The 27752-nt window shown below is 47.0% G+C and overlaps 2 protein-coding genes and 1 long non-coding RNA gene across 6 annotated transcripts in view; 1 reads left to right on the top strand and 2 right to left on the bottom strand.

Moving 5' to 3' along the window:
* Positions 1 to 19: 19 nt before the first annotated feature.
* Positions 20 to 18889, top strand: CEP57 (centrosomal protein 57). The gene is made up of 11 exons (XM_081860513.1): positions 20 to 199; positions 2999 to 3158; positions 6446 to 6625; positions 9058 to 9179; positions 9968 to 10084; positions 11129 to 11206; positions 12601 to 12717; positions 12985 to 13065; positions 14113 to 14339; positions 15524 to 15668; positions 17565 to 18889. Exons 1-11 carry the CDS (start codon positions 170 to 172, stop codon positions 17769 to 17771), a joined length of 1464 nt encoding a protein of 487 aa, XP_081716639.1. The 5' UTR covers positions 20 to 169; the 3' UTR covers positions 17772 to 18889.
* Positions 7019 to 8896, bottom strand: LOC309341399. Its single transcript, XR_014156301.1, has 2 exons — positions 8558 to 8896; positions 7019 to 7645 (listed from the first exon to the last, which is right to left on the bottom strand). It is a non-coding gene; the product is annotated as an uncharacterized lncRNA (long non-coding RNA).
* MTMR2 (myotubularin related protein 2) overlaps positions 15595 to 27752 on the bottom strand; it is a 48674-nt gene continuing 36516 nt past the window's right edge. Inside the window, exons 13-16 of one of the 4 annotated variants that reach the window (XR_014156151.1) lie at positions 27360 to 27473; positions 26114 to 26290; positions 24612 to 24884; positions 15595 to 15699 (exon numbers count right to left, since the gene is read on the bottom strand). Coding sequence is in view for 2 of the 4 variants with exons in the window: in XM_081860400.1 (XP_081716526.1) it covers positions 24723 to 24884; positions 26114 to 26290; positions 27360 to 27473 (453 nt within the window). In the remaining 2 variants the exon portion in view is untranslated. The other 3 variants (XR_014156152.1, XM_081860400.1, XM_081860401.1) reach the window with 3 other exon arrangements.

Raw genomic sequence — 27752 nt, forward strand, 5'->3', positions numbered from 1 at the left:
GCGAGGCTCCGTTGGCTGCTTCACATGCCACTCAACAGAGTGGCCTTGTTGGCGCGGCCCCCGTGTTTGTGGGGCAGCAGGAGGAGGCGGGAGGCGGCAGTAGCCTACGCTCTCCGGGCCCCGCTGGCCTTAAAGGGACAGGCGCCCTCGGCGGGCGCCCTTTTGCGACATGGCGGTGGCGGGGGACCTGGAGAACACGGTGAGCCCGATGGAGGGGAGCCTGATGGAGCGGCAGGCCCTGAAACCACCTCTGGTTTCCCTGACGTCCGTGCGGGAGGTTGGACGTGGCTGCTCAGGGCGGGGGGGGGGGCGGAGATGAAGGCGCTCTATACATGCGCAGGGGCACGCTCGCCCGTGAGGGTGAACTTCGCGGATCCTCGGCGCTGGCACAGTATAAGGAGGGATCTCCAAGCGAGCCCATCTTCGCACCCAGTTCATTTTGTTGCATTTGTAGCCCGCCTTTCTCCCCGCGAGCTCAAGGCGGCGGGCGAGTTTCTCTTCCTCCCCGTTTTATTCCCGCAACGACCCGTGAGGTAGGGTAGGCTGAGAGAGAAAGTGTGACTGGCGCGCAAGGCCACCCAAGTGGGCGATTTAAACCCTGGTCGCAATATTTGCCAGAGGTCAATAGTCGGGGGTCTGCAGGTAAGCACCCACTTCCAGGCCTGGTATTTGAGATCTTTCCCCACCATAACTGGGTATACTGTACTGGACACCTTCACCTGCAGAAGGTCACTTGCTCTCTAACACTGAACTTTCGCCTTTCCGCAGCTTCTTCCACAGCATCTCACATTGCATTTTGGATATTTTCCAAGTTCTCTCCATCACTCTCTGCACTTAGCTTCCTGCGTGCTCAGAAGCCTTCACTGTTCCTTTTAGATGGTCCACCCATCGCATAGGTGCTCATAGAATTGGGTTATCTGGTCCAACCCCCTGCAATGCAGGAATCCTGCCCACAGCCATCCCTGGGTTCGCTCTAGCCACCAACCTTCTGCTTAACAGCATTGACCCATTGCACCACAGAGGGCCATCCCCTGGTCTTTCAAAATTGCAGGGTCCCCGTGCTGATGCTGCTTTACTCTCCCATCATCTCTTTCCCCAATGCCCTATAAATGTCCCTAAGAACATAGGAAGAATCAGCTGGGTCTGGCCAGCGGCCCTTATAAATGTAAGGAACCACAGAAAGAGGGAGGAGGGAGTCGAAATAGAAAATGTTAAAACTACAGTATGGTTAAACTATGGTTACCTCCAGGTATAAGGTGGTATATAAATTCAATAAATGAATAATAATAATTAAAAGAAAAAGGCCAGTGGCTCATTTAGTCCAACATCCTCTTATCACAGTCGGCAACCAGATAGATGTCTGTGGGAAACCAGTGAGCAGAACATTAGCACAAGAGTGTTTTCATCTCCTGTGGTTTCCAGTAATTAGAATTCAGGGCCACACCTGTAGGCTCCTGGTGTTTTATTCTTGCAGTCAGTCTGGCTGAGAGTGACTACAATTCCTGTCGGCCTTAACCATGGGCCATGCTATGTTGTGTCCGATGGAAACTGGAGTCCAACAACATCTGGAGAGCCGCAAGATAGCCACTGTAGCTCTTCTAAATAAGTGTGCATAGGGTTGACCCATGGCTCCATGCTCTAAATATATCAGCTGGGAGCTATGCTCCCTTTCAGTCCTTTCTGGAATCTCTAAGATTGTAGGGTCAGACTACTAAAAATCCTCAGCCTCCTACCTCTTTCTTTGTATTGTCTGCATGCTTTCAGGGACTCGCTTGAGTGCTTTTGCAGAATGAATAATTCTGATTAGTTTCTCTCATCTACCCCCCTGTCTTTTAAGTCTCCAGTTTCATATTCCAGGAGAGAAGCTTGGTGACAGTGTTGCATAGGGACCAGCTGAGCAGCATACGGAAGCTAAGCATTTATCACTTAAGTTGGACTCAGGTTATGGACAATAAGCCATAAAAGATGCATGTGCTGCCCTCTGCCATGTGGCCTAAGCCATTCACTGAGGGTGTGTAGGAGGCAGGCAAAGGAGTTGAAAAATAGCTACAGTGAAAGCGTGATCATGGCAGCTCAGTTGTAGCCATGCCCAATTTGACATTGCAATCCTGTTAATGTTTAATTGTAATCATACTTGCAAATAATACGAACTAAGAGGGGCTTAGAAGCCCGTTCATCCACATGTACCTCATTGGTAGTCCAAAAGAAAGAACTATCAACTTTTTGTAACTTTTCTGTGCTTGATCACCTAGACTAGACACTTATTTATCAGAGGCGATCAGATTTGGCTACCTACAAACTGACTTGGAATCAATGTGAAGTTGCTTGGACACTTCTGAGCAGGCAGGGCTGAGGGACACAGTCATAGCATGGGTCAAGTTTGTTGATTGCATTTACCCCGTCACCGGGAAACTCAGGATAATGTTCCTGGCCAGCTCTTATCTCTGATTACCTTTCTATCTTGCCTTTCCTCCAAGGAGCTCAAAATTCTATACATAATTTCACTCTAATATCCTGCAAAATCCACTTACTAGGAAAGTAAGTTCTGTTGAACTTGGTGGCACTTCAGTCAAAGTAAACTTGGATAGAGTTGAAGTGCAAGTTTCCTGGCTAGCTCAGTTGGTTAGAGTGTGGTGCAGGTAGTGCCAAGGTTGCAGGTTCGATTCCCGTAAGGGACACCTGCAGAATCCTGCATTACAGGGGTTTGACTAGGTCCTTCGGGTCCCTTCCAACTCTATGGTTCTAAATATTCTCCATGACCCTAGTCTGCCACTGAAAACATGATGCCACACTTGCTTGGTGTTTTCTGTCATGCTGCTCCTGTTGGCTATGTGGTGAACTTTTTCTTAGGTTTTCCTAAAGCCCTTCTTCTTCATCAAAGGCTTTTTGGACACTCATTCTAATTGCACTCTGAAAACTCAGATTGGTCTTTCTGGACTGATGAGCCATCCTCTGTGTCTATCAGACAACTCAACTGACCATCTCCACCTCTTTCCAGGGTGCTGCTTTCTGTACAAGTCACAGGACCTCATCCTTCACAGATGGGCTTTCAGCAGCATCGTTTACGGAGTACCCTAGGCACAAACCTTTCATTAACGCGGACTTGCGACGACCTCCTGCCAAGCCAGTCATTGCATATCCAGAGAGTAACAGCAGAGGTAACGATTTGACTTGGAGGAATTGGGGTAGCGTTGGGAATAAGTTTGCGGTTTGTTTGTATGTCTGTCTGGAAGGTTCACAACCCTCAAATCAGTGTGAAAGCACTACCCTTGTTGAGGGGGTGGGATGCCTGTGGTTTTTTTAATAAATGACTTTTATAAAATCTAATCAGCTAATCTGAAGAAAACTAAAAGGTGGATTGTTTTAAAATGCGGTGGCTTCGTAAAAACACTGTCCTTGTGGGTTTTTAAGAACCAGTTGACAATGGGTTGCTTTCTCCCCTAGGCTTATTCTTGACCCTTCTTTCCTCTGCAATCCTTGCTTTCCAACTCCCCAGTGCAAAGGAAAGCAGCATCTTTTGGTTACTTCAACCAGTAAACCATACGTTCTTTCAATGTGACTTTGGGAGGCCTTGCTCCATGTCCCCCTCCAAGCCCTTTTCTGACGCAGCGCTCTCTCTGGAATGGTCTGCGGAAAGAGATTTGTCAGGCCTGCTTCTTTGTCATTTCTGCTCTCTTGTGAAGATTTCTGGGAGTCCTACGTGAATCTGCTGTTGCATCTATATTAGGAATGGGGAATGTCAGGCCCAGAGACCAAATGCAAACCATCAGGGCATAATAATAATAATGATAATAATAAGGATGATGATGATGATGATGATAATAATAATAATTTATTTATACCCTGCCCATCTGGCTGGGTGGCTTCCAGCAGAATACTAAAATTCAATGATTCATCAAATATTAAAAACTTCCCTAAACAGGACTGCCTTCAGATGTCTTCTAAAAGCCCAATAGTTTATTACTTTGACATCTGATGGGAGGACGTTCTACAGGGCGGGCACCACTACCGAGAAGGCCCCTGCCTGGTTCCCTGTAACTTTGCTTCTTGTGGTGAGGGAACTGCCAGAAGGCCCACTGCACTGAACCTGAGTGTCCAGGCAGAACAATGGCGGTGGAGACGCTCCTTCAGGTATACTGGGCTGAGGCCGTTTAGGGCTTTAAAGGTCAGTTGTAGTTTCTGGGTCACCTTCAAAGGTAGCTCCACATTGCAGTAGTCCAAGCGGGAGATAACCAGAGCATGCATCACTCTGGCAAGACAGTCCGTGGGCAGGTAGGGTCTTATGACCATTGGGACTCCCCTTGTCCAGGCCATATACTTACTGAGCCGCAGCCCACACATTCCCAGCTTTTCACTCACCTTAAGTGCTTTTGAAACGGGACGCGGGTGGTGCTGTGGGCTAAACCTCAGCGCCTAGGACTTGCCGATCGCATGGTCGGCGGTTCGAATCCCTGCGGCGGGGTGCGCTCCCGTTGCTCGGTCCCAGCGCCTGCCAACCTAGCAGTTCAAAAGCACCCCCAGGTGCAAGTAGATAAATAGGGACCGCTTACTTGCGGGAAGGTAAACGGCGTTTCCGTGTGCGGCTCTGGTTCGCCAGAGTAGCTTCGTCACGCTGGCCACGTGACCTGGAAGTGTCTGCGGACAGCGCTGGCTCCCGGCCTCTAGAGTGAGATGAGCACACAACCCTAGAGTCTGTCAAGACTGGCCTGGACGGGCAGGGGTACCTTTACCTTTTTAAGTGCTTTTGACTGGCCAGGATGTGTCACTGGACTCTGATCATGCTTCTGGCTTGATTGGATGGAGGGCAGAGGGGTATGTGAGGGTAAAGAAACGAGGCTACAGTACAAAGGCAACCTTCATACTTATCACTCTTCCCATTTCTGTCTCTGGCTCAGACATAACAGCCTGTCCACTCCTTTCTTACAGTTATGTGGGAATAGTCAAATCACAGGTTCCCTGACCTTGGAGAAGTAGGTGAAGATAGCATTTGAGAAACTCAGAGCTTAAAACTACCCTGTGAGATCTAAACTTCCTTTCCTTTTTGAAGCAGTTGCTAATTAATGTGGGTTGTGCTGGCAAGGAGCTCCGTTGGCTATTACAGAGAAGTGGGTCTGCTAATTATTGATGAGACTTCCTTTCAGCTCTGCCAGATGTCAGAGCCCGGGGAACTGAATTCACACAGTGTTGGTAGACTTCTGTTTTCCTCCTTGGCAGCAGAAGGTCCGTTTGCTCAAATATTTTCTCTGGGAATAATTTTATGGTGTTGATGCTGTATGTGTGGCTAGAAGCGGACTCTCAGGGCCAGTACTGCTTCAAATGTGACTGGGATTTGGGAATGTGGAGTCCAGTTCCAAATACTTTTAAAAGCATAGAATATACACAGTGTTTCTAAAACTTGGGTGCCCAGCTGTTGGACTACAATTCCCATCATCCTTGACCACTGGTTCTGCTAGCTAGGGATGGTGGGAGTTGTAGTCCTGCAACAGCTGGGGACCCAAGTTTGAGAAACATTGCCTTAACAAAAGTTCCAGGGAAGGAGCAATAGCGGAAGGTCTTCCTGAGGGCAAGCTTTAGTGCCAAAAGTCAAATGTAAGGCTGTGCCAATATCCATCCAATTTATTGAAAAATTTCTTTGTGAAAGCAGCTCTCCTTTTTTTCTGCCTCATTTTCAAAGTACTTTATCATTGCTTTAGAATTTGGGTGGGTGTTGTGTTTTGAGCTTACCTGGTTGCTGGAAGGTGGCCAAGGGCGGTATGTATGCTTTCCTTTCCAGTAACCAGTTCTCCAGCACTCCTTAAGCCTCCCTCACTGCCCGCATGTCCTGATTGACAAAAGCACAATGGGAGGAACCACCTTTAATTGGAGAGCGGACACCCAGGGAGGCTGCAGAGTACTTGCGAGATGATTTGGAGAAGGAAATAAGGGGTATTCATAAGCCCCTCACAACCACCACATCAGTCAGGTAAGCACAACGAAACACACCACACTCCACCCATGAGAATTTCACTGCAATTTTCTCTTCCCCATCCCACTTTTGATAATTTTTATTGCTTTTTTTATTGTTTAATGGTGGAAAATTGCTGGGGGTGGGGAGGGAAGAACATAGGGCAGATTTTCAGCATAGTGCTAATTAAAATATCCAAGATTCACAGAAAACTGGATTTTGTTGTAACTTCATCAGATGTATAGCCTACCCCTCTGTCCAAGGAACTCAGAACAACATATATCAGGATATCCCATTTGGGCTTCAACAACCATCCTTGTGAAATAGGTTATGGAGGGAGCTTGGGACTTGCTCAGGTCCACACATTAAGCTTCACAGCTGAACAGTCTTTGAATGCAGCTTTCCGCAGTCTTAAATCCAACCCTGTATCTGCTGTGTCCTGCTAGCTCATTAATAGCTGGTTCTAATTGTATTTAGCTTTGTTGTTGTTGTTGTTGTTAGCAATATTCTCAGCTCTGAAGAACCTGCAAGAGAAAATACGGCGGCTGGAGCTGGAACGGATTCAAGCAGAGGAGAGTGTGAAATCTCTGGCCAAGGAAACCTCAGACTATAAGAAAGTGCTGGGCGAACAGCTGATGGAAAAAGAGCAGACAAAGTTTGAGGTGTCCAGGAAAAATGAAGGTATGCAAATGTCTCCTTTGCTCAACTACAAATTAATAATCCTAGGGGTGTTTGGATGAGCCCCCTTAAGTTATTCAGTGAGGTCATTTCCCATGACCCAATATATAGGCTGTCCAAAGTGAAACACGCCCCCCCCCCCGCAAACCTGTGCATCTGGACAGCATGTGAGCCTATCAGGATCCTCTATGCACCCTATGGCATGTGTGTAAGAGGGAGAAACAACAAGCAAAGGGGTAGAAGAAACAGGTTAATGTCCAAAAACTTCCAGTCCAAAGCATTTTGGTACATTGAAGAGGATTCTGGCAGTGGAAATGTTTTCCAACGATCCAACTCCCGGTCTATCTGGGGCAGATGTATGCTATGTGATGCCTAAAGCTGAGATGCTCTGAAAGAGGTGGGGAAAACCATTTATTTTTGCACGTTGCCTTCTTCAGATCCAAAAAAATCATTATTCTGCAAGTAGCAGCTCTTCGCTTAGAGTAAGGGTGGGCAGCCAAGTGCCATGGAGACCTTCTGGGCTATAAATTCTCATTGTCCTTGGCCAGGGACGAAGAGAGGTGTAGCCCAGGACTTCTGATGGGCACCAGGATGCCTAACCCAGCTCAGCATGCTGAGCTCATCCTACACAACCACACGGATGTACATTTGAGGAGAGGATCAGTTGTGATGAGCAAGCTGCCTTACAGGGGAGCTTGCCTGCTGTTTGAGATCTCCTCCTTCAGAAGAAGCTTCCAAGGAACCCCAGATCACCCTGAAACACAGTTTGAAAACCCCTGTGTTGGAGAATCGGTGTCGTTAAGACCAGGTTGAAGAGATCTATCCAGGAGCCTTTACTGTATTGGTAGCCTCATGGAATTAGAATGCAGAGCCCAGTTCCAAAAAAAACTCCAGTTACCATGATACCTGATTGTTCTTACTTGTTGTGGAACTGACAGATGTCTTTGTATGGCCCCCATTGTCAGCGTACACCTGAAGTTGGGAGTATGGCTGCGCTTCAGCTGCTGCTCATTCTCCACTCACCTCTTCTGTGTTGAGGCACATCTGCAGGTGGTCTGAGTATCTCAGCTTTGGGCTCTGCATAGTATATATCTGATGCACGTACGTATGGCATCTTACCTGCCCCACTGGTGTTCAGATGAGTTCTTCCTCCACTCCATCTCTTGGGCCATTTAGAATTTTGAAGTGCCTGTCCTTGCTCTATTGTAGGGCTGGGCAATATCTGCTTCCCAGCATCGTAATATACTGCCGATATGGCGGTATATTATGACGTCAGAAAGGAGGCGGGAGGAAGAAGGTCGTTGCTGGCCACGGAGACAATTGGCACCACCGTGCGCAGTTTCTGCCTCTTCCTGGCGAGTTCGGATAGGTGGCACTGCCCTGGGCGGAGCACATCAGCTGTTGTATTGCATGGTATGACGCCAGCCTCCCCGGAACTGCCAATCATGTCTCACCGCGCAAGCAGTGGCTACCAGGAGCCGCGGTTCGGTGCGAGGAAGAACGGAGGAAGGAGGCAGCCTGCCAGTTCTCGGTCAGCCAGAGATAGAAAATGATGTTGGCTGGCAAGCAGGCAAACACCACTCCTGAGGCCGGTGGCTAGGCTGGGGAGGGAGTGGACGAGCATCAGGTGCCTGAGGGAAGTGCGCAGTGCTGGCTGTGAGCCCATTGCCCAGTCAGAAATTCTGAAATCGCTTTTGTGATTTTAAATTTAAACCGGCTTCAGGCAGCGTATCAATACATTGCCTAGGCCTACTCTACTAGTCGCTTAGGGCTGGAGCCAACTAAATTCTTCATGGAGCAAACCCATTGAAATTAATGGACCTAGGTGGGACTTTTCTGAAGTTTTAGTGGTTTACTCTGAGCAGTAGGGTTGTATCCATTGTTAGTCCCACTTGGACCCATTGAAATTGATGGACACGACAAACCTAGGCCCACCAATGAGTCTACCCTGAATACAGCTGGCAATGCCCCATAGCTTGCAACCAGTATAGTCCTCATGGGGTCCATTATTAGCATTGGGGCTGTAAAGTAAAAGGACCCCTGACCATTGGGTCCAGTCGTGGCCGACTCTGGGGTTGCGGCGCTCATCTTGCTTTATTGGCCGAGGGAGCTGGCGTACAGCTTCTGGGTCATGTGGCCAGCATGACTAAGTCACTTCTGGCGAACCAGAGCAGTGCACGGAAACGCCGTTTACCTTCCCGCCAGAGTGGTACCTATTTATCTACTTGCACTTTGACGTGCTTTTGAACTACTAGGTGGGCAGGTGCAGGGACCGAGCAACGGGAGCTCACCCCGTCGCAGGGATTCGAACTGCTCATCTTCTGATCGGCAAGCCCTAGGCTCTGTGGTTTAACCCACAGTGTGTACACACCTTCATGTTCCTAGGACTGGAAATTCACAGATGTGATAGCCATCTCTCATTGCCCTCCCTTCAGAACTGGCAGCTCAGTTGGCAGGTGCCGAGACTCGCTGCAGCCTTCTGGAAAAGCAGCTGGATTACATGAAACAAATGATTGCACAGGCGGAACTCGAAAAGACCACTGTCTTGCAGAAGCAGGTACGTCGTCTGCCTTGGTGTTGTCTGGCCTTCTTAATGCAAACTCTGTGAATTTCGCCAACAGCCATAACACACACACACACACACACACACACACACACACACACTTGTGGAACTCACTGCCACAAGATGTGGTGATGGCCACAAGCTTAGATGGCTTTCAAAGCTGAGTGAGACAAATTTCAGAGAAGACGTACTAGTCCTTGTGGGTATTTCCTACCTCCAGTATCAAGGTGCATCTGAAAATCAACTGCAGGTGAATTCCAACCGGAGGAGCTGTTGCCTCTTCATGTCCAACATTTGGGCTTCCTCAAATGTGGCATCTGGTCAGCTTCTGTGGGAAACTGAATGGCAGAGTAGGTGGGCCATCAGTCTGACCCAACCAGGCTTTTATTAGGTTACGTTGTGGGCCTGGGTTGCCAGCATGCAGATCTTGAAAACTATTCCCCTGCATTCAACAGTTTTGCCACCCTATCTGCTACTGGGGCCTGCTGTTGACATGATATAGGCCCTAGTGTCAAATTTCACAATATTCAGCCCTAGAATTAAAAAGTTTGACACGAGCCTTTCGTGAGCTTCACACACACACACACACACCCTGCTTCACTTTTCTCCCATTATGTTGCTGTTTTTAGTGAGATGTTGCAGTTGACTAGGGTTGCAGACTTTTACTGCTGTTGGCCACCCCTGTGCTTTTCAGCGGCAGGCAGAATTTCAGCTGGTGACGCTCTTCCCGTCACTTCTTTCCCGCCTCCACACGCCATGAATAACTTTCCTCCTCTTTCCAGGCCACATTAGAAAGAGAGAGAATCCTTGATCAATCACATGTGACATCTAAATTGGAAAGGTTAGATCTGCTCGAGAAAGAATATGCAAGGCTTACGTCGATGCAGTCTCATGCAGAGGTAGGTTGTGTTCGTTTGGATGCCCGAGACCAGGTTTGTGCTCATTGTGGATGCTCAGCATTCTTGTAATGTAGCGATGGAGAACCCGTGGCCTTCCAGATGTTTCTGGGCTACATATCCCATCATCCCTAACCATTGGCCATGCTGGCTGGGGCAGATGGGAGAGTCACAACTTTCTACATCCCTGTTGTCATCATGCCCCGCTAATGGGCTTTCTAGACACAATCTGGCTGGCCATTATTGATCTGATACAAGAAGGGCTTCCTTAACATTTGAATCCACTCAATTTTTATACTGGAACTTGGAGCAGAGATATATAAATGACCTCAGTGGGACTTACTCCCAGAAAACCTTTTACAGGGTTGACAGTCTGAAAGTTGCAGTATTGTGCTTCTGCTATTTTAAAGGTAAGCATGTCATGTTTTGTGTTCTAAACACCAGGATATGTTTTATCCTTTCTTTTATGCATATGCAAATGAAATCAATTAAATTCATTTGATGAGTTGATATAAATATTTCTTCAATCAGTTTGCAGCCGTACTAAATAGGGTTATGTTTAGATTTCTTCTGCTGTAGTTTTCTGCATGAGAACCTCTGAATCCCAAATTCTTCTCCAATAAAACATGAATTCTGCTCTAAGAAAACCTAGCTCGGCCCCAAAATTATGCTATGCCACATTTATTTAGCTTAATATTGTGTGTGTCTTACACTCATTTTTAGATTCCTCCCCCCCCCCCACCATCGTGCCACCTATTTTGATTTTTGTAAATTTAGTTCTCTTCTGGATCCCCCTAGTGGTTGAATATAACTGCATAGATAGCCATGTCTCCTACTTTTGTGAGCTGTGGCTCTGGTAGTCTCCAGATCTGTTTCTATTATGTATTCATTGCCTTTGTATCCTACTCCGGAAAGGTCAGAGCAGATCTTACTCCCCAGCAACCCTAAAAGGAGGCTAGATTATTTCTTCCCTTTAAAAGAAGGAGGCAGGCGGCAAGACTAAATTGGCTGTTGGGTGATTTTAGGTTTTGCTTTTGTTTAAACTAGAAAAAAATGAAAGAGCTGGAAGAGAAGCTCCTGGAGGAAGAACAAGCACGGAAACGGGTGCAGGAAAAAGCGGCAGAGGCAAGTCCTTCCGATTTGTGGCCTGAATTTCTCTGCAGAGGAAAGAACTCTTGAGGGCATGTAGGATTTGTAATGCGTTTGAGGCCTCCTTGCAGAAACATGGAATGATCAGAAACTTCATTCTGTGCGTAGGCTACAGTCATGGTAGAATTTATTTTCAGAAGATTGCAAGAATATGTCCAGACACAAGCTGCTGGGTAGCATAAGGTCTTGTCTGCAGGCCTGCTGGTGGGCCAGTTATTGTGGTCTGCAGATTATTATTAATTTTACGACACTGCAAACATTTTTAGTTGAAAACCTACATCCAGTTTGTTGGGATAGAACTCCCCCATCTTCAGCCTTTAATGCAAATGCCTCCAATTACATGCAGTAGGCATACATATAGAGATTTGTGTATCAGTTCCATGCCTCCATCACAAAGTAGACTTCTCCAGCCTAGTGCCTGAATTTGCACTACAATTCTCATCATCCCTGACACTTGCTCATGCTGGCTTGAGCTGCTGGGAGCTGGAGTTCCAACAACATCTGGAGGGCAGCAGGTCGGGAGAAGTTTGATACAGAAGCAATGGAACAGGAGTTTGGATAGCAGCTCTGGGTTGTTCCCATATAAGGCCCTGGTACCATCCAAGGGCAGGCTAGACGTTTGATGGGGAAAACCAGGGCTGGGATGAATATCTAATAATACTGCTTTGCACAGTGAACACAAGACACACTATACACACCCTATAAACCGTTGCCTTAAGAAGTCCCCTCTCTCTCTGAGCCCAGAGAGGGTTTTAGCTTTCAGAATCTTTGCTTGGACCAATTCCACAAAGCAAGAATGAAGTCTGATTGCCAAAGTCCTGCAACTACACTGTCCTTCGTCCAGTTTTCCAACAGCCTTTGGATCTTCAATTTCTCTCCCACCAGTTTCAGTGTATCTCTGCACATCTCCACAGTTTCTCTCCCCTATTCGTCTCCATGCAGGAATGCTGAAAAGGGGGCCTCTTACGTAGGCCGGCTCTACATGCCATGTTGCATAGCAGCAGAGATAAGGAACCACAAGCCCTCTGCAGCTGCGTTTTAGGAAGGAACATTCTTACCAGCTTATGGAGGAATTAACACTTTCCTCAACAAATAGATGCCTGTGGCTGAATGTGTTTAGCACTTCTGGACTGTGTCAGGGATGAGGAGCTATCAGCCCTTGTAATATTGTTGGACTACAGTTCCTATCCCCAGACCATTGTTATACTGGCTGGGGCTAATGGGATTTGGGAGTCCCGCAACATCTTTGGGTTGACCCATCCGTGGGCTGTGCCTTAGCTGGCAAACCGCCCCCCCCCCCAACTTCAGCTTCTATTATTTTGAATTAAAGAAAATAATAATAATAATAATCCCCAGGCTTATCTTGGCAGCTTCAGACTGGTTTGGAGAAAAACAGACAGTTGCTGGAAGCACAAACACAGCCTGTGGTGTTGGTGGAACCTTTGAAACCAAAGAAGATCAAGAAGAAAGCAAAGCAGCTGGAAAAGGTACATCACTGGTGCTAAAAGAGCTTAGATTGCATCCCTGTTTACCTGTGGCCCGTAATCCACATAAAGCCCTGAATTCATGCAGCCCTCATAGATGGGGTGGAGGTGAGGGACAGCTGTGGAAACCCCCCCCCCCAGTGCTGCAGACTCTGCTCTTTATTGGCTGTAGTTTCGCCTATCATCAGTTCTGGCTCCTCCCACCATTTGTTGTCACCCTTGATTGACTTAATTTCTCCCAATGTGAGTGTTTCTCTTCTCTCTTTTTAGAATGACCCTGGAATGGTTCACTGCCATGCACAGCCTCACTATAGGCTGCGGCTGGGGGATGTGCCTTTTGTCGCTGGAAAGGTAAGGAATCAATGACTTCCCAAGCCCTGATAACTGAATGGAGGGCTCTGTGTTCAGAGACAATACTAGGAAATGGGGTTTCAAGGTACCCTAGAAGTTGCCTGGTCCAACCTTCTGCTTGGGGCGGAGAATCTTGCAACCACGGCATCCTTGAGAGCTGGCTGCTCAACCTGTGCCTCATCTCCAGCAAAGGAGAGCCTGCCACCCACCAGAGGCTGTCTCTTCCATGCGCAAACAGCTGTTTCTCCTAATGTTCGGCTGAAATCGGCTGTCCTTTCCACCCACTGGTTCTTCTCCGCTTTCTGCACAACATGTTGCTGGCATTCATCTGTCTCTGGAGATGGTGGAGGGGTGTGTCTTTGGAGGAGAGGACAAGCCGTTGGATGGTTGCAGCTCCTGCTGTGGCTGTAGAGACTGATGTGGGAGAGACATGTTTTGTTGCAGCTGGGGCAGATGAAGGCTCCCAGCTGTGGGTCTCAAACCCTCCGTGAGTTAGGCTCTGCACAGATATTGGAAGGCTGCTATCACAGCTCCCCTTAATTTCCTGTCCCAAAGTTCTAACTCCGTACAGTCATACCTCGGGTTACAGATGCTTCATAGAATCATAGAGTTGGAAGAGACCACAAGGGCCATCGAGTCCAACCCCCTGCCAAGCAGGAAACACCATCAGAGCCAACACCATCCCTGCCAAGCAGGAAACACCATCAGAGCAACTCAGGTTGCGTGTTTTTGGGTTATGGACGTGCCAAAACCCGGAAGTACCAGAACGGGTTACTTCTGGGTTTCGGCAGTCACGCATGCGCAGAAGCGCTAAATTATGCTTTGTGCATGTGCAGAAGCACGGAATCGCAACCTGCGCGGGCGCAGACGTGGCACTGCGGGTTGCGAACGTGCAACCCGCACGGATCACATTTGCAACCCGCGTTCCACTGTAGCATTTTAACCAGCGTTATATGTACTGATGCATATCCGTGGTACATTTTGCTCAGCGTTCAATTCCCCAGGTCACCTTTGTCCTCTTCACCTTTCCCCTCCCTTTACTTTCAGTCCACAAGCCCCAGCCACTCCGTGGGAGCCAACGTTCAGCATGTGCTGCACCTGATGAAGCATCATTCGAAAGCCCTTTGCAACGAGCGCGTGGTCAGCAATGTCCCCTTGAGCAAGCCGATGGGCAGAGGAAGGAGGAACTCCGGCTCTTCCATTTCTTCCACGTCCCAGGGAGACCTTTCCGAGGTGCTGTTGACGCTGCAAGACGAACTTGGGCAGATGAGCTTGTGAGTCAAAACACTTGCGTGCCTTGCGGATCTTCTATGTTCCATTGTGTGACTCTCGATCCTGGGAGCCACGCCACAGACCCCCTGAGCAGAAGCACAGGTCATCCTTCACAATTCTATCTGAATGTCGTTGGAAGCAAAGTCTGTGTTGCTTGCTCTCAGGGAGAGGAGCATTGGATTTCAGCCTTGGAGTGTCAAAAGAAAACTGCTAGGGCCATTTTGACAGCTGGGTGGGGCTACCCACCTGCCAATAACCAGACATCACAATGATCCCAGATGACCCAAAATAATGTATTTCCTTTGTGAGCAGGCTGGATTGGAAGAGCCTTGCTTTGCCGACTTGAAATCAAGCTTGGCAATGCAAAGGAATATTTGTGCGCACAGCAAGCCCTGCTTTGGGAACTCCAAAGCATGAACAGTTCTTCCGGGGCTTGCTGTCACTGCTGATAGCTAGCCCCACTTGGCAAGGAATAACGGGAGCACGCTTCAAGACTTCTGATTGTTCCTTTGCAGATGCGTCCCTACCCATTACGACATCACAGATGATGTCATGTGTAGGGCAGGTGGGCATGGTTTGGGGGAAAGGGCCTCTATATGCTGACGAAGAAAAGGCACTCTGCGCATACTCAGAGACACTCTTATTGGGTTCCTGGAACTGGAGAGGGGGCAAAGCAAATAAAGTGATATCCAGAAGAAGAAAACATGCCCAAGTGACATGCTACTGCAAGGAAGTTGACTAAAATCATAGAATAGGACCATCCTGCCCCTGAGATGAACCCCTATTAAAATGGTAGCTTTGCTACAGTAAAGCATCTGTTTGGGGGTTTGCCTCCCTACCCCATGCAAATGCACTTAAAGACAGACTTCATGGTCACATTGTAGCCTCCTCTCTTTCCCTGCCATTCCTAACGATGATGGATAGCCGACAACTTAATCCACCAATTCTGTTTTTCTCCAATCTATCGCAAACACCCTTTATGTTGGTAAATGTGCTTATTCATCTGCCTGGTAACCAGTCGAAAAAATAATATTTTTTGTCGCTGGTTTAACAGCTCTAGATTTTGAATTTGGATTGTGTCCTCTACTTGCAAAGCGACTCTGAAAATGTATATGAAACATGTTCTTAGAGAGCAAAAAGCAAGTTTAATCCGCTCCCTGCCCCGATTCTTTCTATTGCATGTAAGCGATCACCAGCAGCTGGTAAAACTCATCCATGAAGCTCCAACGATTGCCGTAAGAGAAGACCTGGAGAGGGAGCTGGAAGTGCTGGTGAAGAAGATGGAAGCCAAGGCAGAACAGATCTGTAAAATCCAGAGGCATCGGGCGCGGGTGAGTTGCCCTTCTGCCTGAGTTCTGGCACCTGGAAAGAAGGAATCATTACAGTCACACCCCCCCCAGATGATGCTGGACTACGACTCCCATCATCCCTGACCATTGGGGCCGATGGGAGTTGGAGTCCACCACCCTTAGAGGACCGCAGGTTGAACAACGATGCCACAACTTTTGAGCAGCTCGATTGCTTTTTATAATAGGTGGTGGCAAAGAATTCTGTAGTGCCCTGCTGGCCATCCCTGCACAAGGCAAATGTACAACAGATAAAGGAGGTGGACCTGAGCTTGTACTCTCTCCTCTAGGGATGGAGGAAGCTGTGGCTTTCCAGATGTTGTACTGCCAACAGCAGCAGCCAGCATGGCCAATGGTCTGGGGTGCTGGAAGCTGTAGTCCAGCAACATCTGGAGGGCCACAGGTGTCCGTGACTACTGCTTTGACTAGCTCCAGATGTTTTTGGACTCCCATTGCTTGGCCATGCTGGCTGGGTCCGAGTCCACCATTGGTGGGCTGCAGGTTCCCCTTCTCCGATTCAATGCACTTATATTCCACCTTTCAAAGTCTGAATTGGTCCATTGATGAGTATTTTATGCTAATATGCACCACTTAAGATAATTGTTTTTCCATTAAGCCGTATGTAATTTTTTGCGAAATAAGTTAAAAAAACCCTAACAATGAATGTCAGGGTGGCTTCGAGCCGTAGCTCAACGGTAGAACATCTGCTTTGCATGCACAAGGTCCAGTCTACAGGTAGAACAGCCGGGATAGCTCATTTTGTACATACAGCACGAGACTCTGAATCTCAGGTTCGTGGGTTTGAGCCCCACATTGGACAAAAGATTCCTGCATTGCAGGGGGTTGGACTAAAAGACTCTTGTGGTCCCTTCCAACTCCACAATTCTATGACAACTGAAATATTGAAGTGCTGCTGCCAGTCATTGTAGACAGTGCTAAGCTACATGGACCAGTGGGTCCAACTTTGTATAAAATAACATCTAGAACAACCTATGAGGAAAAAACATGTTATGGTTGTAATAGGAATTTTATGGTCATAGATATATGGTAATGTTCATAAGTGTACCAACCAAGCACATACATAGATCAGCACAGGAAGGCCAACCTGGAACCATTTTGATTCCTAAACTGACTCTCTGCAAGGTCAAAATGGAAAAGCCTCCCCATTGTCTTTTCCTTCACAAATCCTGTCTGTGTTTGAATAGGGTGTGAGCCTGTGACCTGGCCCAGGAACTAAGTATTTATCACTACAAAAGACTAGCCAGGCTACCCAGGAATTCCAATCAAGTAACCTGCCAGACAGGAGATAAACAAGGACAAGAGACAAACATTTAAATTTCTGTTTAGACTGCCTTTTCTGTGATGTAGGTATGATGTGTGAGAGGGGTGGTCTTAGGTTACACCCCTTCTGTGATGTATGTATGATGTTTCTGGGGGTGGTCCTGATCTACAGGATGGGAATTTCAGAAGTCTTTATAAGGCCTTGCACACCATTTTTCTGGGTCCTCCTCTTTTCCTGCGTGTGAGGGGAGCACCCTGTTGCAACAGATCAATAAAGATCAAGCTTACTAGCTGCTTTGCTTCTCAATATTCTCTGGTTGGCCTCTGTTATTCTCTCCTACCAATAGAGAACCTATGTAAGGACTCTATATGGGCTCTTGGATACCCCATAAGGGGGAAAGGGCAGATTTTGTTCACAACATGGTAGAATAACTGTAGAACATAATAGGTGTATAGAATATAGTTTTCTTGATGAGAAGAAGAAAAATCTCTCTCCCCACAGAGTTGGTGAAGGGGATTGGAGGAAGGAAGAATATCCCTGAGGTAAAAAGCAGGCCATTCTGAAATGCCCTCTCCCCTTCTCCTTTTTTGACCTCGCAGCTGGCGAAGCAGAAGAGGGAAGGCAGGCTCTCTTGTCCTCAGCAGCCAAGCAGAGGCTGTGAAGCGAAAACGAAGGTCAACCGGGTGAAAGATGCCGGCCTGAAGAGGAGACCCGGAGAGCAGGGCAAGAAGAGTCTGCAGTTGTTGAGGGAGATGCAAAGCATACAGACCTCCCTTCAGAAAGATGACAACAGTTGGGACTACTGAGGCGTCTTGCGTGTGTGTGGTTGTTTTTTTGCACCTTTCCCGGCTTGCTGGCTCCAATCTCAGCTGCCTTCCTTGCCGGGCTGCACTTTCTAAACAAAAGCCCCTCATTCCCCACCTGTGGGCCTGATCAGATTACAGCCCCTAATCCTGATGCAGGAGGTGGGGAGGGAAGAAATAAGATAACCCTTATTATTCTTTCAGCACGTTAACAATCCCTTTGCTGTGAACCATTGTATTCTCCTTACCCTACAACTCAGGCAATTAATCTAGTTGCTCAACAGGGGCGACTCTTTCCTAAGCCTAGAGGCAGACAATAGCGATTATCTTCCCCACTCCCCTCCCCAGAAGAGGGTATGATGGAGGCATAGTTGTCTCCGGTGTGCAGGTTTTGCAGGCCTTTGCCCTGCTTCAAAAATGTCCACTGCTGTCTTGACCAGTGGGGTGAAAGACACACAAAGGTGTTATTACATTACCTTTCAACTCTCCTAAAATGCATTGTTTTGTCTTAGCCTTAAATTGCTCCCTCCCCTGCATTTCCCCCCAAAATTGCTTTATGTGTGGTGTTGGGTATTTTCCACTTCAGATGTTCAAACATTCTCAGTAAGACGTTCTCATTTCGAAATATGGAAGCTTTGTAAAGAGTGACCTCTTCAATATTCAGTTGACTACCTAAAGGCTTTTACCTCAGCTTATAATTAAGGATGCGTCCTTCAGTGTTTTTCCATCCTTGGAATCTTAATAATGTGGTTTCAAAGAGGAACTGAACAGCTGTCTGTATCTTCTCTCTTGGTTTTTTTCTCCTTGCAGAAGAGTGAAGTCAATGTGTTTCTTTAAAAAAAAACACCACACACAACAGCACCTCTGATCATGGCTGTTCTGGTATTGGCAGCTGGTTTTTAACTTGGCTTTTAATAATTTTAGCCTTAATTAGACTAGTAGATCTGGTGGCTGTCGTGGTACTATGGATTTTTATAAACACACACATGCACAGAGATATATTATTTATTACATTAATAATGTAAAGTCTTTCCAATGATTGGAATGTGATGATGACTCAAAAATTGTGCTTTTTGAGGTTTGATTGGGATCCAATAAAGGCAACTTGCCAATTGAATAAATTAGGCGGAAAACAGCTTCTCTTGAACTTTTCCACTTTACAAGTACTAGTGCAACTCAGGGATCCATATGCTCTAAACCAGTGTTTCCCAACCTTGGGCCTCCAGCTGTTTTTGGACTACAACTCCCATCATCCCTAGCCAGCAAGACCAGTGGTCAGGGATGATGGGAATTGTAGTTCAAAAAACAGCTGGAGGCCCAAGGTTGGGAAACACCAATCTGGAAAGCTGGTTGCATTCAGAGATTGATGCTTTTGCGTATGTTAAGTATAGCCTGTGCTTCCTGCAGTGAGACTGGCCAGCATGCAACCTGGACAGTACATGCAAAATCCTCATCACCTGCTAAAGCAAAAACAAGGTAGCAAGGACCCCTGGCTGTTTTTTTTTTCTGTGGATCGGCTGCAGGCTCCCCTCCCTCACCCTCCTTTGTGAGCAGACAGCAAGGCAATGCTGTCTTTGCCATCTCTGTTCATATGCCCTGAGGAATAGCAGCAGGACCCACGGCTCAGGGGGTGTCATGTATCACCTGGGTCTCCCTGAGCCGTTTCTGCGTCATGGCAAAGGACTGCCTTTGCATGAACTGGAACAAGGCCACAGCAAATCGAAAGCAATCGAATATGCCCTTCCTTTTGTCAAGAGTTGTGTCCCAATCCCTTCTTGGCCCTTCAAGCCTTAAGCAAGCCAGTGGAATGCAAAACGTTAAACCAGGTGTGCCAACTTTGAGATATATTTGCAGTTAAGTTGCTTCCACCTTACCTTAGTTTCCCCACCAATTGAGCTCAGATATGAAAAGTACCTTCCTTAAGCAAATTCCCACGTGTCCAGAACGAGTGACAGCTGTACTGTACGGTCATGTTAGTGGTGACATCAAATGGTCATTTGTCCTTGAGCGACTTGGAAGCACCTGAATGTTGATTGCTCCCTTGGAAAGGAGGCTACAAGCAGCCCCACGGAAGACTGAGGCATAAATAAATATAAGGCGCTATTTTAAAGCTTAAAAATAAAAATCTAAATCATACACCAGTCTTAAATGTGTAATTGCTGGTTAGTTCCTTGGGAGGGCTGGAACCCTGCAAATATGCTTGTTCTTGTACGTTCCAAGTTTGACCGTATAAACAGTTGAAACACTACCAAGAAACGGCAAGAGAACATTTTGGTACTTTGTTTATCATAGCTCTTTCCGTTTGAGACAATACATAGTTGATAATCATGTTAAAAATAGTAATACACAGGAAAGTCGCCACCCAAGGCAACCTAATACAGTCAAAGGGCCTGCAGAGTAGGTTTTGGTCTACACAAGAGTCGGAAACCCGTGGCCTCCAGCTACTGCTTAGCTACGGCTTCCATCACCCCCGACCAGCGGCTGTGCTGGCGGGGGCTGATGGGAACTGGAGTCCAGGAAGATTTGAACTGGCACAGAGTCCCCCTTACCACCATTGGTCCGAATAGAGAACAGAATGGTAGAACAGATGGTACCACTTCAGACTGCAGGTGAAGGAAATGGCATGTTTTAAATGCTCTGTTGTATGGAAAAGCAACCAGAGTTTAAAAACAAAACCCTAGCACAGCAAGGGCTGAGCTAGGCCTATTCCCCCCATATTTCGCTAGTTTGTCATTCGTATGGAGCTTTATATTGGGAAGAAAATTATCCTGTCCCCCCCCCCCCCCCGCCCTGTGGTCTGAAGTGGGACAATCTGCTCTCATTCAGCTGCAGGTATGCACCAACCCTAGGCAAACTGCAGTGCCCTAAGTTGTCATAATCAACGTCCACCGTCCGTTCACAAATAAATAATTGCACCCTTTTGCTTCCAAATAACAGGCCAGTAACAAAAAGGAACAGGATTATGTTACATTGTAAAGTCAGAGCGATGCCATACTTTGCTGTGGCCATCTTCAGAAAGATCCTGAAGACACATTTGGGTTACAGGCAGGGTGTGCTTTTCAGCATGTAAACTGCACACTTGGGAACATTCAGTAAAAGTAGAGTTACAGATAGGTAGCCGTGTTGGTCTGCCATAGTCAAAACAAAACAAATTCCTTCCAGTAGCACCTTAAAGACCAACTAAGTCAGTTCTTGGTATGAGCTTTCGTGTGCATGCACACTTCTTCAGATACACAGAAGTATCTTATTCTGTGTATCTGAAGAAGTGTGCATGCACACGAAAGCTCATACCAAGAACTGACTTAGTTGGTCTTTAAGGTGCTACTGGAAGGAATTTGTTTAGTAAAAGTAGAGGCATGATGGCCAAGAAAGTCTAGAACGGGGACCTCGAGATGTTGAGCTCCCAGTTCCCACCAGCCTTGCTTTTAGCAGTTCCAGGTTGGGCCTAGTCTCACAACATGGGGATTACATCAGTTTGCTCTACCATCCCTGCTCCCCCTTCTCCCGAGCCTTTTAAACCCAGGCAAACGCTTCCATCACTGATGAAGAAGACACTGCCAGAAATATAAATGTGTCCCCTCCATAATTTCTGCCGAATCCATCTTGGGAAAGGCAGAACGCTGGTTTAGAACATGAAATAACAACCAGCTAGTAAGAGGTACAGTGGAACCTTGGTTTACGAACTTAATCTGTTCCGGAAGTCCGTTCTTAAACCAAGACGCCCTTTCCCTAATGAGGCCTCCCGCTGCCAGTGCCCTTTCACCGTTCGGCTTCCGTTCTTAGACCAAGGTAAAGTTTGCAAACCAGGACACTACTTATGGTTTTGCGGAGTTCGTAAACCGAATAGTTCGTAAACAGGGCTGTTCTTAAACCAAGGTACCACTGTACTTGGAAACACATCACAGTCTTGCTTGAACCTGAAGATGTGGACATGCCCAACTGCTGCTGTTGCTTAGGGGTGGGGAACCCATGGCTCCCCAAATATTGCTGGACTACAACGCCCACCATCTCCACCCATTGGCCATGCTGGCTGGCGAGGATGTGGGCTGTTACCTAATACCTGGGATCCAAGGTTGGTGAAACATGATTTATGGCAAAACAGGGGCATCGGCAAGGATGGGTGATGGAGCTGTTAGTCCAACATCGGAAAGACTGTGGGCTCCTCACCCCGGCACAACAGCAAAAGTTGGTCACGCCGGGTTCTTCCAAGAGCATGGAGGATAAAAAAGCTAATTGGCTTGGCAGAGCTCACCTGTTTATAAGGCATTAGACAGGTGAGAGGAAAAGCAAGGAAACAAAATGGGTTCAAGATGGATTGGGGGTTTAGGCAGCAAGCATCCGCCCATCACAATGCAATCACTTCTTTTCTTGCACACAGCACCATCGCTGGAGAGGCATATGGTGACCCTTTGGTCTTTTAGCAGAATGTCCAGCATTATGCGCAGCCAAGGGGGAAGAGGGAACCGATGTGTACGCTGCACAGACCTGGGGGAGCCGCAATGGATCTCTGTGCAGGCCAAGAAAGGCACCCTGCATGCATACATGGAATTCTTAAGAGAGCAAGATCCCAACCCCCATCATCTTGGACCTTTGGCTGGGCCAGCTGGGGCTGAAGATCACAGCAGCTGGAGGACCACGCATTCCCCATCCTTGTTTTAAAGGCCACGGTGACCAGAGTTGGGGAGTTCACACTGCCGTGGTGTCCCTAAGTGAAGCACTTACGTTTTGCCCCCACCCCCAAATTAGTAAAGGTGAGGCTCAGCTTCCATAGAGTTGAGTTTGGGGATTGGGGATGTTTTTGCTCCCTCTCAAAAACCTATAGTTTGTTTGCTTGGCTGAAGACACACCTTACCAAACCGGTACCAAGACATCGGCACAATAATGGCAAGCGGTGTCTCTCTCACACAGCAGAGAAACCACGCTGGCCATCTGTGGCTGCTTTGGTGCTGGAGGTGGGACTTCACAATCCTCCACTCTGTCGTCCTTAAACGCCCGTGTTTGCACGCACACCACTGAACACGAGGCAGCTACAGCAGTACGACTGGGATGTGCCAACACACACACACACACACACACACACACACACACACACACAAATACACCAATCCCGTTTCAAGTCACTGGAACAATGCGGTAGAACCCAAGCAACAGAGATCACCATCAGAAAGCAATGTCACATCACCCACAGCCTAACACTTCACAATGCGATTCCCAGTACGTTTTCCCCGCAACCCAACCCATGCAGAAAGGGAGACCTTATCCAACACCATTGACATAGTGTGTCAGTGTGTGGGTGCAATTCTTTCCCCAAAGTACATGATTTATTCTCTTTTTTTCTGATGTCAGGAAAGACAAAACATACTCCTGGCAAGCTTCATAGCTCCCCATGTCCCCTTTGCCAATAGCAATAGAAACCAGAGGAGAACTGGAAGACTATGGGTCGTTGGCACCCCTTAGTTCAGGGATGGGGCACCCGTAGCCCTCCTGATGTCGTTGGACTCCCATCAGCCCCAGCTGGCATGGCCAGTCCTCAGACTATGAGAATTGTGGTCCAACAACATCTGAACGCCAGAGGTTCCCCACCCCTGCCTTAGGACAGTGTTGATATTTGTGTCGTAGGGAATGATGATTTTCTTGCTGCTGCAACTTATGGGGCTGGAGAATGTCCCCCAACTTATGGGGCGGGAGAATGTCCCAAAAGGGGGATGTAGGCGCAATATGGAAACGCTTTTCAACGGAACTTTCAAATAACATGACGTTTCTACTCCAGTTAAGTAAGGCATTACTTTAGCACTGGAACGTGGTTAACTATATTTAACTAGCAAGTAGTACCCAGATATTAACGAATGTAAAGCTCTAAAGCCTCGTGACGATGCTCCCTTGTTTTGTTTTGTTTTAACCCAAATGATGAGAATTAAACTGTTTATAGCGAGCCATTCTTCGTTTTTCCAAATCTAGAGGGAGTTTAAATTTCAGGTGACAACCCCCAACAGATAAATTTTGCTAGCTGTTGATGTTGCCCCTTGAAGCGGGGGCAAGCAAGCTGTTGTTCATGGTCCACCCGTGGACTGCAGCTGCCTGCAGTGGTTTTTTTGTGGCTACAAAAATCCCTCAGCAAATATGGTGGCCGTGCAGGAGCAGAACCTGCCATACAAAGCTGGCACAGAAACTGTGTTCGGCTTCATACCTATACAAAGATGGCACTCTGTGAGTCAGATGGATTGCTGTCACCTTTGCTTGGGGAATCACTGTGGGCACAAAAAGGCTGCAAAGGATGCAAAACACTGCCTTAAGAACACGATGAGACTGGGATTTCCTCCCAAATAATGGGACAAGCTCCTTTGTCGACAGTGTCCGGAAACCAAATGAGCACAACTGCTTTTGCATGCAGACCAAGATTTCCTAATTCTTCCCTTTTCGGGAATGTAGTTCTTTGTTGTTGCCATTTGCTTCGGTTCCTCTGAGTTTTTGGGAGCAGCTCATCAGATGGCGAGGGAGGGGACAGGATGATGCAAGCTACACTGTGGTCATACCACTGTTTGAAGTCTGCAGCTTCCAGTGTGAGAACAATGTTCTCCGTTTCAAAGCAACACCACCGCTTTCACAACTTGAGCTCAATGAACAAGTGTCCTGGTTTCGTCCTGGGAGGCTGTGCCAGCAAGCTTCCTTGTAACTACGCCCCCGAGTAAGATAATTATATATGACGCCTTTAAACGACAATAAGCAGAACAAAAAAAGAAAGAAAAAAGGCTTTCGCTTCCTGTAGTGTTACATCCTTAATAATAATAAACATTATAATAAACCCTGGTGCAGGGACGTAGAGTAATAAATAGTGTGTCTGACCTGCTTTCTAAGTTCGCAAAGTTTTCTCTTTCTGAAGTTTCCATTTCTGGATAAGCTGCCATTATCGCGCATTTCTGGAGAGATGACAAATCGAAGAGTCTGCAAGCTGCGTCATACCACAGTCTGGACCGGGGTGGCACACTGGGCAGGAGAGCTGCCTCTCTCAGAGGAGGAAGTGGAACGGTTGGTGATCTCTCGCTGGAGCTCTTCCACCTTCTTCTGGAGCTCAGCTCGTTTGGCCAGGAGTTCCTTGTAGCGATTGTGCAGCGGCTCCTACAGCAAGACAGGAAGCATCACACTCAAGTCTTGGGAGATGGAGGATAACCACAGAGAGAAGCTTCATTTGGACCAGAGATCAGCTATTTTTAGCCCCGAAGCTATTTTCAACGCCAGAACTAAGGCCCAGAACCCAGCGAAGTACATAGCTTGAAAGTTTTAAACAACTGTATTTGGCTTTTTTAATGGAAATTTTTCTAATGTTTTTCTTTTAAATTTTGTTTCCCACTTTCTCTCTCTCTCTTCTTCCTTTTTAAAAAAACAAAACTTTTCCATCCCTTTATTATTTCTATCTTTCTGTTATTTTTGCTTCTTCTTCTTTTACTTTGCTCTTGCTTTTATAAGCCAGTCTGGGTTAGCAAGGAGACTACACACAGATCGAGGTAGTGGATGGTTGGTAAACAACCCTGTGTGAGGGACTGGGAAAGGAAGACCTCCCAGGGTAAGAGACTGGGATAGGAAAGGAAAGGTCCCAGGTGAGAGAGCTGGGAGGGTCCAGCTCTATCTCTGTGGGATAAGAGTTTAGATCTACCTGGGAGAGAAGACTTTGTGGGTTTTTTATGTTTTTCTTTTGGCTTAGTTTTTTTATTTATTGCAATGCAATAAAACTTTCCAACACAAAGAAAAGAAGAAAAAAGAGATAACACAGTGAAGCAATAACATGTAAACCATGGTTTTTTTAAAAAAAGGTAAAGGACCCTTGGACAGTTAAGTCCAGTCAAAGGCAAATTGGGCACAGTGCTCATTTCGCTTTCAGGCTGAGGGAGCCGGTGTTTGTCCACAGACAGCTTTCCTGGTCATATGGCCAGCATGACTAAACCGCTTCTAGAGCAACAGGACACCATGATGGAAACCAGAGCGCATGGAAATGCCGTTTACTTTCCTGCCGGAGTGGTACTTATTTATCAACTTGCACTGGTGTGCTTTTGAACTGGTAGGTTGGCAGGAGCTGGGACAGAGCAACAGGAGCTTACCCCATCACGGGGATTCAAACTGCCAACCTTCTGACCGGCAAGCCCAAGAGGCTCAGTGGTTTAGACCACAGCACCACCCACCTGCGTCCCATAGTTAATCATGTCTGGCAAGGGCGCGAACCTTTGGATCAAGCAAGCTTCTTGTCCAGCGGCTCTCAGCCCAAGCATGCGCTCAGGCTCTGAGAAGCATGCAATGCAGAGAAACTTTGACCTCCCCAGTTTTCACCCCTTTCCTCCTCCTAATCACCTTACCTGTGGCTTCATGCGCGGGTTCCACCTGATGTAGTAGCCTACCCAGAGTTCCAGGTGGCGCATGCTGGCCACGGGATACAAAACGTGGTTGGTGTAGCTGGCATAGAGAGGATTGGTGAAGTCTTCGAGCTGGCTGTTTATATAAGACCACAGCGAAACCGTCTTTTTGGGAAGGCCCTGAAAAACAGGAGGGAAGACGGATGCTTTACTGTATTTGTGGCACTTTAGGAGAATGCCTTCGCACAGTTCTGGGGAGTTTTAGCAACTTGCAGAATTAGGACTACCACTTCCATTATCCTTGACCAGGAGTCGCTGGAGCGCACCATGTTGTCTACTGCCTGCTTTGTAGAAGAGGCGTGGATCTTCTATTTATTTCTTTTTCTCCTTAAGATTTTATTAAAGCCTTTAAACATGGATCCACATGTGGTGGAACTGTAAAAATATCAGTTTTGGGAAACGATTTATAATGAACTTAAGAAACTGTTTAAATGCTCTTTCCCTAGAAAGCCTGAAGCCTTCCTGCTAGGAATTATGGGTAATCAATCTCTCTTCACAGGGAGCTTTCAAAAAGGTTCAGGAAATTCTTTATGTATGCTATAATAGTTGCCACAATTCTAATCGCAAAAGATTGGGAGAAGCTACCCCATCCAAACCAGCCTGGCAAAATAAATTAAGAGAATACGCTGAACTAGTGAGACTATCAGCAAGGTTTTGAGACGTTACAGATGAAAAATTTACCAGAGTGTGGGACACCTACAGAGTTTATGTAAAAGAATATTGTCAAAATATCAATCCAGGTTTTGATTGAGTTTCTGTCTGTAATTATTCTGTGCGTTGATTATTTCTGTCATACAGTTTTAAAACCAATAAAGCATTAATAAAAATAAATAAAAAAGATTTTATTAAAGCCTTTTCGTGACACAATAAGATAAAAGGAACCCATCTCAATAAAAACCAAAGCAGAGAAAAAGAGAAAAGAAAACGCAGAGTCCTCTCTCAAAAGGAGCTCTCAAATCTTGTCTCACCCAGAAAGTGGTAGACCCTCCCAGATCTCACCTGGGAGCATCCCTTTGCTCTCTCAGTCTCTCACCTTAGGAGGTCCTCCCTGCCTCTCACTTGGGGTCCTTCCATCCACCCTCATGTGTGTGTAACCCGTGGGCCCCAACGACGGTAGGTAGGAAAGCAAAATGTTTTATTTTTTTTTTAAGCAGCCCATGGGGTTTGGGGATGGTTGTTGCTGCTTTACCTCTTTGACTCTCTGCTGCTCGCTGTTACACAGAAACGTCCCAAACAAGCAGCTGTACAGGTGGTCCAGGACGGTGATCAAGAAGCACTCGTTGAATTCAAAGGCGGTGGGAAACTTCAAAAGACAAGCGGTTGAGATTTTGTTTTCACTGGACACTTCCCCAACGGGACATGAAAACATTATTCCTGCAAAGTGTTTATACTCGAGAGAATATGGGGCTGGGGAGTATCGATGAGAGGAGAGGGGTGGGAGGGAAGGGAGAAATGGACCACCCCTCTTTTGACACCCAGTTAAGAATTTTATTTACAGGATTTATTGACCGGTTTCCACTGAGAGATCTCAAATCTATTTTATGTATTTACAAAAAAAAAACTATTTATACACCATTATTCT

Source organism: Podarcis erhardii (genome assembly GCF_964252035.2).
Source record: "Podarcis erhardii genome assembly, chromosome: 4".
NCBI classification, from domain to species: domain Eukaryota; kingdom Metazoa; phylum Chordata; class Lepidosauria; order Squamata; family Lacertidae; genus Podarcis; species Podarcis erhardii.

Coding starts and splice junctions, on each gene's coding strand:
- CEP57 (XM_081860513.1), top strand. CDS start 170: ATGGCGGTGGCGGGGGACCTGGAGAACACG. Junction 9,180..9,967: donor CCACTGTCTTGCAGAAGCAG/GTACGTCGTCTG, acceptor TCCTCTTTCCAG/GCCACATTAGAAAGAGAGAG. Junction 13,066..14,112: donor TGCCTTTTGTCGCTGGAAAG/GTAAGGAATCAA, acceptor CTTTACTTTCAG/TCCACAAGCCCCAGCCACTC.